This window comes from Miniopterus natalensis, chromosome 15 (genome assembly GCF_054644295.1).
Source record: "Miniopterus natalensis isolate mMinNat1 chromosome 15, mMinNat1.hap1, whole genome shotgun sequence".
Classification (NCBI taxonomy): domain Eukaryota; kingdom Metazoa; phylum Chordata; class Mammalia; order Chiroptera; family Miniopteridae; genus Miniopterus; species Miniopterus natalensis.
In genome coordinates this window covers 9,001,735-9,013,787 of record NC_142095.1, presented here as the reverse complement: position 1 = coordinate 9,013,787, position 12,053 = coordinate 9,001,735, and the positions used below count along the sequence as shown (strand labels likewise).

The 12,053-nt window shown below is 35.5% G+C and overlaps 1 protein-coding gene across 6 annotated transcripts in view; it reads left to right on the top strand.

The window, feature by feature from the left end:
* Window positions 1-12,053, top strand: part of GOLGA4 (golgin A4) — a 79,003-nt gene that overhangs the window by 14,441 nt on the left and 52,509 nt on the right. For 5 of the 6 annotated variants that reach the window (XM_087824868.1, XM_087824867.1, XM_087824864.1 and 2 more), the window contains 4 exons: window positions 2,327-2,392; window positions 6,206-6,520; window positions 8,954-9,001; window positions 11,902-11,958. In XM_087824868.1, the coding sequence (XP_087680994.1) occupies window positions 2,327-2,392; window positions 6,206-6,520; window positions 8,954-9,001; window positions 11,902-11,958 (486 nt within the window). Of the gene's footprint in view, window positions 1-2,326; window positions 2,393-2,781; window positions 3,305-6,205; window positions 6,521-8,953; window positions 9,002-11,901; window positions 11,959-12,053 lie in introns of those variants that run through there. The other variant, XM_087824869.1, reaches the window with a different exon arrangement.

Below are 12,053 nucleotides of genomic sequence, written 5' to 3'. Positions count from 1 at the left end.
GTAATTAAATGACATGGAGTAGGTAGGTTGATTTTACTGTAACAAATAATTGCGCCTCATTTTGGGAGAGTACCAGTTTTCTGTCTATTAAATATCTGAAATAATTATCTCATTATTTTTCAGCTGACTGAATTCATACAATTTTGAATCTTGTATATAATTTTGGGAAAGTGGACTTTTTCCCTAAAGTATCTAAGTTCTTAATTTAGCAAATTAAAATTTAGAGGTGTTTGCTCAGAAACGATAGCTTCTGATGTTAAATTGAACACTGAATTGGGATTGAGGTTTTTTTTTTAAAACAATGAGAATTGGGTTTAATTTATTAAGTAGCTGGTGATGAAATTAGAACATTTCTGTATGTAATCCCCACAGTCAGTAAAGACTTGGTCTGTATATAGCCACTAGCAGTCTTAAACTACATTGTAACCTTGGTTTTAGAAAAGAAAGCAGCTCAGAGTTCTGGTAATGCTTGGCTTGGATCTCAGGGAAAGAGGCCTCTCCTTGGTTCTGGCTGCAATTAACCCCTCACTATTTTCAAAACTGGTTTGAGAGGGACACAGGAATCCCAGTTAAAGATAACTTACCAACTTATTTAAAAAGAAAATGACACTGCTTTACACTTCATGTAGTAATAATAGAGATTTTTTTTTAAAAAAGAGCTTCCATAAGTACATAAAAGTAATCTGTATTGAGCTCTACCCTATTGTGAAAAAAATGCTAATTTTAAATGAAGGCTTTTAAAGTAATTTAAGTAGACTAAAAGTCTTTATAATATTATTTAAATTGAGTTTTGTGCATATAAAAACTTATTTTCCCCCACATAACAAAGGGGAACCATAGCATAACCTATAGTAGAATAAAAATTTAGTGAGGGCCTAATTCACTACATTAGTTTACCAGATGCTGACTTTTCCTTAATTTAGTTTTTTTTGAAAAATGCATATCTTTACCTGTAATTCTAAAAATTGCTGTATCCTTGGACTGATACAATTTGATAACTTTTTTTATATTAGAGAGAGAAAGTATTTAAATTTTTATTAGGAAAAAATTTAAACATATTACAAAAGTGGAAATAGTAGTAGTAATAGTGGTAGTAGTAATAGTAATTCTTCCCCCTCCTACAGTATCCATTTCCAGTGTCAACAATGAACTCATGTCCATCTTATTAGGATCCCTCCCCCACTTTCCTAACCATACCACTACCACCCTCCCCATACATGCAGCTTACCCCCACTTCATCCCCATTCCTGCTGGATTATTTGAAGCAAATTTCAGAAATATTATTGTATCTAAATATTTTGGTATGTATTTCTAAAAGATAGACTAAAAATGTATAACCACAATACATTTATCATACCTAAAAATTAATTTCTTAGTATCAAGTACCTAATGAGAGCTCAAGAATTTGAAAACACTTTTGCAAAGCTGAGTGCCTTCACTTATATTTTAGAATAAGTAAGGTCAGATATTTGACCTTTTCTCGGTCAGTTGTAGAATTGTGGGGGAAATGTGCTATTTAAAGACCAAGTTACTGAAACATAGTGACTAGTATTTGGTCAAATGCTTTTGTTTAAAAAATAGAGGTTTTTTTTTTATCATGAGCTATTTCAAAAAGCTCTAATTTCATTTACATACTTAGTGTAATATGAATGTAGTATAGAATTTTGAATCTCAAAGAATCTCATCCATTACCATGGAACCTATTCCAGCATGATGTAATCAGCAGAATGTTGCTTAATTTGGAGTGTTTGTCTTACCAACAGGACAAAATAAAAAACCTTCACATGTGGAATAAAATTATTTTTAAGTATAAGGTTTTCTGAAAGTTGTCATAACAATGTCATTTATATTACTGGCTTCAAATGAATGAGGCACTTGTATTTCTTGTTAGCAAGATATTTTTCAAAGCTTAGCCCAAATAACTTTAATTTGAATATTCTTTTATTGTAGGGAACTATTGATATTACTTCTTTTTCTGGATAGATTTCTATTTGAATGAGTTTTGCTAATTGAAACCTTTAAGTTAATTTTGCTGTGGGGAAAAAACTGGGGACATTATAATGGGAAAGGTATGTGATTAGCTTGAAATAAATTTTGCTACATACTAATCTTTGCTATTTAGTTGCATATATTACAGCAAAATGAATTTTCAAAAATACTTACCATACTAGTTTTGCCTTGCATGAAGACATTCTAATAAATGAACAACTACTAATTTTGTTTGATAAATGTATCTAATAGGTCTTGGTACTTGGCCTTTGTTCTTAACAGTTTTAAAACTTTAGGTTTTTTGTTCCTTTTCTTTACAATGTTTCTTTCTTTTTAGAATATATCTATCCAAGCCACAAAATCTCCCGACAGTGTTAATGGAAGTGAACCAATGATTCCTCAGGTCTGTTATTAATTTTATTTTTAAAAATAGCATTTCACAGTGTTGGTCAATCTGTATTACTAGCATTTGACTTTACATTGGAACAGTGATGTGCAAACATTTGATACAATATGTATGGTAAATCCAGGTTTGTTGATGGTTTCTTGGAAAAAGTTTTAAATGAAAGTGGTTTTTGTATATACACCAGTCATGCAAGATTCCGTTATTACTCATTTAAAAAATTAATGGTGGTTAAGAGAAAACTTTTTGGAAAAAGGAATCTGACTTTATAGTTGTAAAAGAAAATAGAGGAAGTCATATTGAAAGACATGTTAAGTTACATAATTTGAAAGGGGGTTATGAAGGAAAGGTGATTCCTTTTAAAGTTTTCTCTTAAATGTGCTAATGCAGGGTATTTTTCTACTAGAGAATTTAGGTTATCTTTGAGATTCAAAAGCTTTTTGGAACTTGGGGCTAAGTGACATTCTTTGACTCCTTCCAAAAGTGAAAAAAAATTCATTAAAAATATCATAATGATAGCAGTGTCTGAAATGAACATTTGCTTACTTTGGCTTTCGTGATGATGGTTATCATTAACCTGGCTGTTCTCAGCAGTCTCTAATGTAGGGAAATAACACTCTAATTCTGTGAACCTGGAGTGTATGAATGTATACAATTTATGAGCTAAATGATTTATGAACTAAATTATGTAGACTAAACATTCTAAAGCATTGTCTAGCAAATGTATAAATTACAGCTTTCCAAACTCCACAGAAAGTTCACCTGTGAGCTGAGGCCCTCATCCCTTTGGGGAGGCCGATGAGGCTCTGGCCATAATCCGGGTCCTTGGGCCTGTTCACTCTGGCCTTGAGCAGCATCACCAATTAATCCCAAGTCTTCTACACATACATCATTTTCTGTAAGTGGCATGAGGTAAGGGTAAAATATTGAGAGGCACCAGCCTAAACGGTACTGGACAGATCCAGTGATCTTTGAGGAATATTATTAAAGAATATTACTTAGAATGCTTTTCTCCTTCTCTTATAGAATAGTCTAAAATGACCAAATGTAGTTATGAATGCAGAAACTAGAATGAATGATAACCAGCCTTATAACAAACTTGGGAGAGACTTAAGTTTTAATTAAGTTAGATAATGAACATGGGTGATACTCAGGAAGCAAGCTCACTAAAGGCTTTGAAATTTCTTTAAAGAAAGCAACAAATATTTTCCTAAAAAATAATAAGATAACATTTACTGAGTATTTACTCTGTGTTAGGCATTGTTAACCATTTTATATATATGATCTCATTTAAATCTTATGACAGGGAGATGCTTAAACAGATTTCTGACAAGTTGGGTGTTGGTTGTTAGCAAATTAGGAACAGTGTATGTCCGTGGAGGGGGTAGAATGCTCACTCTGGCGGGGCATCTTGACAGCAGCAGGAAGTCAGAGTTGATACCAAGCTAGGTGAGGTGGTGAAAGCAAGCCCAGGAATTCATAAGGCACAGCTACCCGTGTGACCCCCTTATTGCTGGAGAGAACATCCTATGTAAGTCAGTGGTTTTGGCACACAGCGTAATGATGGTGGCAGGACGTCGTGATAAAGGGTTACTCATTGTCCTTACTTAAGAGGGCAGAAAAGAGTGCATTTCAGAAAAATTTCTGTTAAATACAGTTAACTTTTAAATTGCTCAGTGCAATTCATAATATTCAGCTAAGGAAAACGATTCTTCATTCACCTCTAAAAGAATGCAGAGAGGTGGCCTTTTTTATTCAGACAGACTTATAAAATTCAGATATTTGAAAATAATTAGTATATGTCACCACATAATAGAAAAAAATACATTTTTCACAACAGTAGGTAATATTTGAGCATTTATCTGAGAAGCTGTAAAATGGTTTTTTTGAATCCTAGTGTTAGTACTTTAGCAGTTTAAGAGGCATCTTAGGGTTTAGTATTACTCTCTTACTATATAGAGGAGTTATCAGGCATGAAATCTTAAATTCCTTGCCCAAGTACCAGTGGCTGGTTACTGATAGTACTATGGGATTACTATAGATAGACACAAAACATCGCTCTATTTAGCTGTAATTTTTTGCCATGTGTTGCCTCATTTGAATTTGTATGCTATTAAAACAAAATGAGAACTGAATTTATTAAATTCAATAGAGCAAAATACAGGGATTTAACTGGCAGTTCTCATATGCTGTTTTTTTAATTGTTGGGAAAATTCTTCTCTTGATAACCATGTGTGAATTTTTAAATATAAGATAAATTATAATATTAAAGTTTCATTTTGAATTTTTTGTTGCTGTTTTTTAAATATGGCTGTTTTAAAATTTTCAACAGTTTATTACAAAAATTTTCAAACATTAATAAGAGTGAAAGAACTTTAAAGTGAATAGCTATGTATACCCACCACCTAGATTTTATCATTGATACTTCAGTGTGCTTTTTGGTGTTTGTCCTTAATGACCTGGTTCTAAAGGTGTTTGTGTAAGCATACATATAAATTAAAAAGTACATGTAATTACTTTAAATCAGAATGGATTCACAGTAACCTGTTTTTTTCCATTTAATAGCGTGTCTCCTTCCATACATTGCAGTTTATGGAATGTATTGTCAAATGGTGAACATTTGGGTTGTTTCCAGTCTTTACTGTTTTAAACAACCTGAGAGAAATCTGTGCATAGAAAGAGAGTGAGGCAGGTTATCCGTCTTACTCCCACCTTGCTGAATACTATTATTAATCTCTAAAATTCATGAGTAAAGTATTTTCAAATCATGAAAATCAAAGAGAGTCTTTTTGTTTTCCTGTAATCTTTGCCTACACATGACCTCAGTCCCCCCTGAGCATTTCATTCCTGGCATTGTTGAGATCTTGTAGGGGACCTTGCTGCATGCACTGATGAGAATGAGTTTCTAGGAAACGCTTGTTAAATATTGACTGCTCACCTGAAACTAATATAAAATAATATTGAATGCCACTGTAGTTAAAAAGAAAGAAAATGCATTTGAAAAATAGTCACCTGAACAGAATAATGTAGCTCAGAATGGTTTTTTGAATGGTTATATTGCTTTTCATTGTTAATGTGTTATTATTTAAATTAATTAAGAGAACAGCTCTTGCTTATCACTGCTTCCAACATCAGACTTACTGATCTGGGCAGAGGGACTCTAGCTCACACTTTTCACCTGTCCTTCATGATTTTTTAATGCTTATTTCTATTCCCAGTAGACAAGGTAAATAGAACATAGTTGGTTGTCACTGGTCCGTTCTGCCCGTCATTCTGTTAGAAACAAAATGGGCTCACTATATATAATTATGGTCCCCCTGCCCCCATTCCCTTCTTTGGTTGAGAAGAGTGATCAGGAGTTGGTGCCTCCATAAAGACTCCAGATAAAGTCCAATTGATTTCAGCCACAGCTTCACACTTCACAGTACATACCCGAGTTTTAGGCACTGGGGATACTGCCTCCAAGGATCTTACAGTTTAGTGGACGAATCCTCACAGCACACCTGTGAGGGCAGCGGGAAAAGTATGGCTTCCTTCAGTTTGTGAACTGAAAGGAGGTGACTTAGTGTGAAGGTCATTCCACTGTTCGGTGACGGACCTGGGACCTCCACCCCAATCCTCTGATTCCAAGTCCAGCACTTTTTCAGAAATAACCAGGTGTCTCTTATTTTTCAGAAAACAATATATTATGTTAAATGTCAGGAATATTACTGATTATGTTAGAGCTTTTAATAGGTTATTGCTGGTGATAGGGAACATTAGAAGTCTAAATGTGTATTTTAACCCACATATTCTGTTGGATTTTGGTTACAGTCAGGTGACACACAGACTTTCGCACAGAAACTCCAGCTCCGGGTGCCTTCCATGGAGTCTTTGTTTCGAAGCCCAATAAAGGAATCTCTATTCCGATCTTCTTCTAAAGAGTGTTTGGTACGAACATCTTCCAGAGAATCCCTGAATCGACTTGACCTGGACTTTTCTGCTGCCACCCTTGATCCACCCTCTGATATGGAGAGTGAGGCCGAAGACTCACTGGGGAATTTAGATGGCCTCAACAAAGAGCAGTTGGTTCTGGGGCTGCGAAGAATGGAACGGCGGTTGAATAGCTACAAAGGAAAGTGTTCTGAGGTAGGAGCATGACTTTTCTGCCGAAAGGAAAATTTCTTCCCTTTGTTCGCTAATTCATATTACTTTGTGGCTTTTACTCCTGGGTTGGCTGAACTCTCGATTCCTTAGATATGCTGGTTACAAATGATGGATAACCTGTAGCAGTATCTAGTTAAAGACTCTCAGCAGTACAGAGGCTTCGTGGCAAGACTCTTAGTAACATTTTGGAGATTTTCGTCCATAGCCTCCTGGTTCTCATATTCTGTGCCCTTCTGCTTGGACACCCAGGGCAGAGGTCACCATCTTCCCTCCTCACATCCTCTCCCTGATCATCCTCTGAGTGCTGTGGCTCCAACATGACCTCTTCTGCCAACCAGAGTTTCATTATTCTGGACCCCAATTATGTTTTAAGTATCCTGATTTTCTGACACATGTGGTTCACTCTTATAGTACCTACATTTGAACTTTGCCTCAAATGAATCTTTTAACTTTTAATCCCCTTGAGGATGACACTGTTGGTCTGAGAGAGGAAGTCGTGCTGCTCCATCTGTCTTTCCTTCAGGAACACAGCACCTTCCCTTCAGGCTGAATTGTATTAGTTGTCCTCCCCATCCTGTGCAGTTGAAGCAATCCTTCCTAAGGAAAACCTTTCTGGAGCAAGTTGCCCATGACTTAATATATTTTTTACAGTGCCTAACAGTTTATTGTCTTAACAGTTTGTAAATCAGCATTGTAGTGAATTTTAAATAATGAATAATGAAGCTCAAGGTTAATATGTACAGTTAGCTATAACTTCTATTTCCAGTATAGCTATAATATGGGCAGTTTTACCCTACAGCCAAAAGAACAAAAAACCCTAAATGAAATACGTGAAGTATTTCTTTAAAACTATAGAATACTGGCAAACTAGGAAGGAATTGTTAGTCTGAAAGCTTTTGGCTGGCTGGAACTCAGAGATGTAAACAGGGCGTTAAAGCCATGTATCTCAGGAGGCACTTGTGGAATCAGGCAACTTTTTCCTTTAAAATTTATTTTTATTTTATTTTTTCTATCAAAGTTAATAATGGTCTTCATTTTTGTTTGTTGAGATTTATGTTATTTTCACTAGCTTATTCATGGCTTTTAGGTTTGAAGCTGGGGCAACAGTATAATTAGCATTCAAGTATGTAAGACACTGTGCATTTTATATTTATGGTGCCATTTAATTTTGCATCATCTCTGTGAAGTAGATATCAATTAAACTCTTTTGTAGGATAGGGGTTAGAAACATAATCATAGAGATTAAGTAACTTGCTTAAGGTCACATAGGTAGCAGTTGACAGAATCTTTTGATTCTGTGCCTTCCTGGTTGTTTCTACTATTCTGTACTACCTCAGGTAGAATTATGCAGCTCATTAGGGAAAAGAGCCCATAGACTTTGTCTTTACCTTTCCTCGCCTATCTGGTCTTAAGGTAATAAGACAGGGAGGGTCCTGGTCTTAGGCAGAGTTTTGATGTGTGTTTTTTTGTATTCTTATCTCTATTGCTGATGCACCTTTCATTGCTACCAGCCTCTTCTCTCAAGAATTCAGTAGAGGCATTTAGGGGCACAGAGCAGCCTTCCAAGGAAAATGGCAAGGCTCAGAATAGGGGAGTGCTTCCTCCTGAAGCTGCAGAGCTGCAACCTCTCTCTTCAGAGGCCACGAGCACTTCTAAAGCAAGGTCTGAATAATGAATTGGAGCCATGTGCTTTAGCCTTCAGATGAGTAATACTACATAATTTATGGGTTTAAAAGATTTGTTAATTCATAATTTCATCAAGTTGTGCTAGAATGTTTAAGTAGCCTAGTTAGCTTAAGTGGTTAAACATTTCTTTAGGACACCAGTTTTCATCTGTTGGTTGAATTCTTTTCCTCAGATTTTTATACAGCCATAGTCACAGATCCTGTAACAAGAAGGAACTTTTAGATCAGTTACACGGTCAGGCAAAAAACCACCTGGAGCTTGTTAAAACACACATTCCTATGTCTACCTCTCTTCTTACCCCAATTCTCATTCATTTAGTTTGGGGTGGGGCCCAAAAATTTCTGTTTCCAGCAAGCTCCCAGGTGATGCTGTTGCTGATGGTACTGGTCTATGAATACCCTTTGAGCTGTCTTCTGCCTTTAGGCGAGTTGACCCTAATTCCTACCTATGAATTAGGTACTGAAATTTAAAGAAGCACATGTCTAAGGTGAAGTCAAAAGGAGATTTAATATCTTTATAGAGTTGAGTTCTTTTTATTTTTTAGAAATATATTTCCTATGTTATTTAGTTTGGCCATATATGCCTCTAACTAGGTTGAATTGTCTTATATAAAAGGATTCTTATGATTTATTTTTTGACTTTCATAACAAGATGTTTTAGTGGAGTTTAGAATAATTAATTGCATTGATTTAGGAATGAATGTTATTGATGACTTTTTCTTTATTTTAGCTTGTAACAGCTTATCAGATTCTTCAAAAAGAGAAGAAAAAGCTACAAGTAAGTGATTTGTTGGCTGTGATATTGATTCATACATAATTTTAAAATTAGAAAGGAGCTTATAGTTTTATTCTCACTTGTAATAATTCTCCATATGATTGAAGTATTTAACGTGCTTTACCATTACTGGGGTGTGATAAAGAGAAAGAGTGAGGGATCCCAGAGATTTTACATAGTAAGAATGGGCTTCCTTCCGTTTTGGATCCCTGCAAAACTGGTTTTGCTTTAAGGCATGTTTGCCTCTTTCAGGCGTTTCCTAGTATCTCAGTCGGCAGGTTGCATCTTTTTTTAAAAAATATGTTTTTTTTATTTTAGAGAGAGAGGAAAAGGGGGGAGAGAGAGAGAGAGAGAAGCAGCAAAGAGAGAGGAACATGGATCAGTTGCTTCCTGCATGCCCCCACTGGGGATCAAGCCTGAAACCCAGGCATGTGTCCTGACCGGGAATCAAACCAGTAACCTGTCAGTGAATGGGATGACACTCAACCAACTGAGCCACACTGGCCAGGGCTACAGGTTACATCTTTGTTTTAGTGGTAAAGAGACATACAGCCTTCATAGCTTTCCCTTCTGTTTTTTTAAATATCTGCAGACATACCTGTTTCTTATCATTGTATCAGGGTCTGAACCCAAGCATCCTCTCTTCCATTTCCTGAGGCTGCTGCTTGGAAAGCTCTTGGTTACATGTGGAAAGAGGAAGCTATTTTAGCTCTTCTGGGTGACCCACCCTGTCCCTACTATGTCATTCTGTTCATGGTCAGAAATTTTCCACCAGGTATCACATGTCAGATCTAAAGGGAAATATCCAGTCCACTTTAAACAGTGCTATCATTTTGCTATGTTATTTATAAAATATAGTCTTATTTATTTATTTTTAAGTATGTCTGTATTGATATCAGAGAGGGGAAAGGAGAAGGAGAGAGAGAGATAGAAACAGCTGCCTCCTGCACGTCCCCTACGGAGAATGGAGCCCACAACCCAGGCATGTGTCCTGACTGAGAATCGAACCAGCTTCTCCTGGATCATAGATCGATGCTCAACCTCTGAGCCACGCCAGCCAGGCAAATACAGTCTTTTTTTTTACAGAAGTTATTTAAAACAGTTTAGAATTTTGTGCCATTTAAAGACACTAACCAAAAGTTAGTTACATAACCAAGAGTTATTTGCAAAATGAGTTTTGGTAAAATTAATTTATCTATGTACATTATTTTAAAATATTTAATCTGCCATAAATATTAATCTCCATTAAGTGCAACATTAAATTTTCTGGTTTTGGTATGGAATATAATCAGAATGGCAGCATTAGTTATTTACTGCTGATTCAGTGTTCTAATTGTCTATAACAAATGTGTGAGTTAGATTATTACAAATAGAGTTTTTAAAAATATTTTCTTAAACATGAGTTATATTGAAGTGGGTGGAGTGGTTCTAATTTAATTTACTGTATTATTAATATACATAAATTTATTCTCAAAAGGTCATCTTATTCCTAAATTCTGTGGGTACCTTGCTTGTGTTTCTATGAATTGTCTATGGATTTTTATTTCTAGGTGTATGTATTTCTACCACTAAGTGGCGGTAGAGAATAGTGGTTGCATAGTCCCAGATATAAAGGGTGTTAGAGATAAAATTCAGTGATTTTTGCTTTTTTCTTTATCTCTGTACATGCCCATATTGGCATGCCTAGAAACCTCTTTATTAAATAGACAAACATGCTTTCAGTAGATCCAGTGAAATTAAAATTGTAAGTGCTGTTATCAGTGCTGTTCATACTACCTAACAGATGCTCAGCTCTTATTGGGTGTCAGGCATTATGGTGTATTTAGTCCTTAAACCTCTCCTGTGAAGGAATAGAGGAAGAGAGCCTTATTTATTGTTGCACAGCTTGTAAGAGGTGGAGGAGAGCTGGGATCCCTTCCTGGCAGTTAGACTGCAGCTCATGTGCTTGTAAATAATGCATTGCAGTTTTTCATCGTTCTCAGCAATGCATCTTCCTGCATTCAAAATTTGTATATTATACCAAGTAAAACCTGTGTTCATGGCTTTTGGGGAAAAAGCCTTTGTTTTTTTTTTATTCACTTACAAGGGCCTGCAGATACAGCCCAGTCACACTCCCCTGGGCCATAAACAAACCATTTGCTACCCATATCTCTCTTTTTTGTTGTTAGTTTACACAGACCAGTGAAGCTCCAGATTACCCCATTTATTTACCTCTGCATTTATATTGTACAATAATATACAGTTACTTTGTGTCCATAGACCATAACTTTTCAGATTTAATTTCCTCACTAGTGAAAAGCACCCATCTTCTGTCCCCTGTCTGTCCATGTGTCCCCCCCTCTTCCCCCTCTTGCAGGAAAGGATGAATAATTTTACCTTTCACTCTTTCAGTATTACTCTTTTAGCTTCCTGATTTTTATATATGATTACTAATTTAGCAATCTATAGTTCTCTTTGCAGTTTTCTCCTGGGCTTTTTTTTTTTTAAATATAGAAAAGGACTTTTGTTTTTAAGTCACAAAAACAACCTTGTGAACAGGCTGGTGATTGACTTGTCCCACAGTTATAGAGTACAATGAAATAAATTGCATTTGGAATTTGATATAACTTAAAATTTTTATTTTTAAAATTAATATACAGGAGAATTGACTTTTATGGTTTACATGTGATTTGTGTCACCTCTCCCACAGCTAGGATGCAGGACAGTTCTGTAACATCATGATTTAACTTTTAGCAGACTTTCATCATGGCTATATCCTTAAGATTTTCAGTCCTGTTCTCCATCCTCAGGTTATTTTTGGAAAAACAGTTGTAATATTGTAAAAATAATTCTTTTTGACTGGCTTTGTATTACTATGTCATGCAGTTGTTTGACCCAACTTTATTTTTAATTTTTAATTAAAGGGTATATTAAGTCAGAGCCAGGATAAAGCACTTCGGAGAATTGCAGAATTAAGAGAGGTAAGTTGTAGTGATTCATACTTTGAGAATAATAATTAAATCTCTTATTTTTATCAGAACTGTTGTTCGTGCTGGGATAGGCTCTCATGTACTTC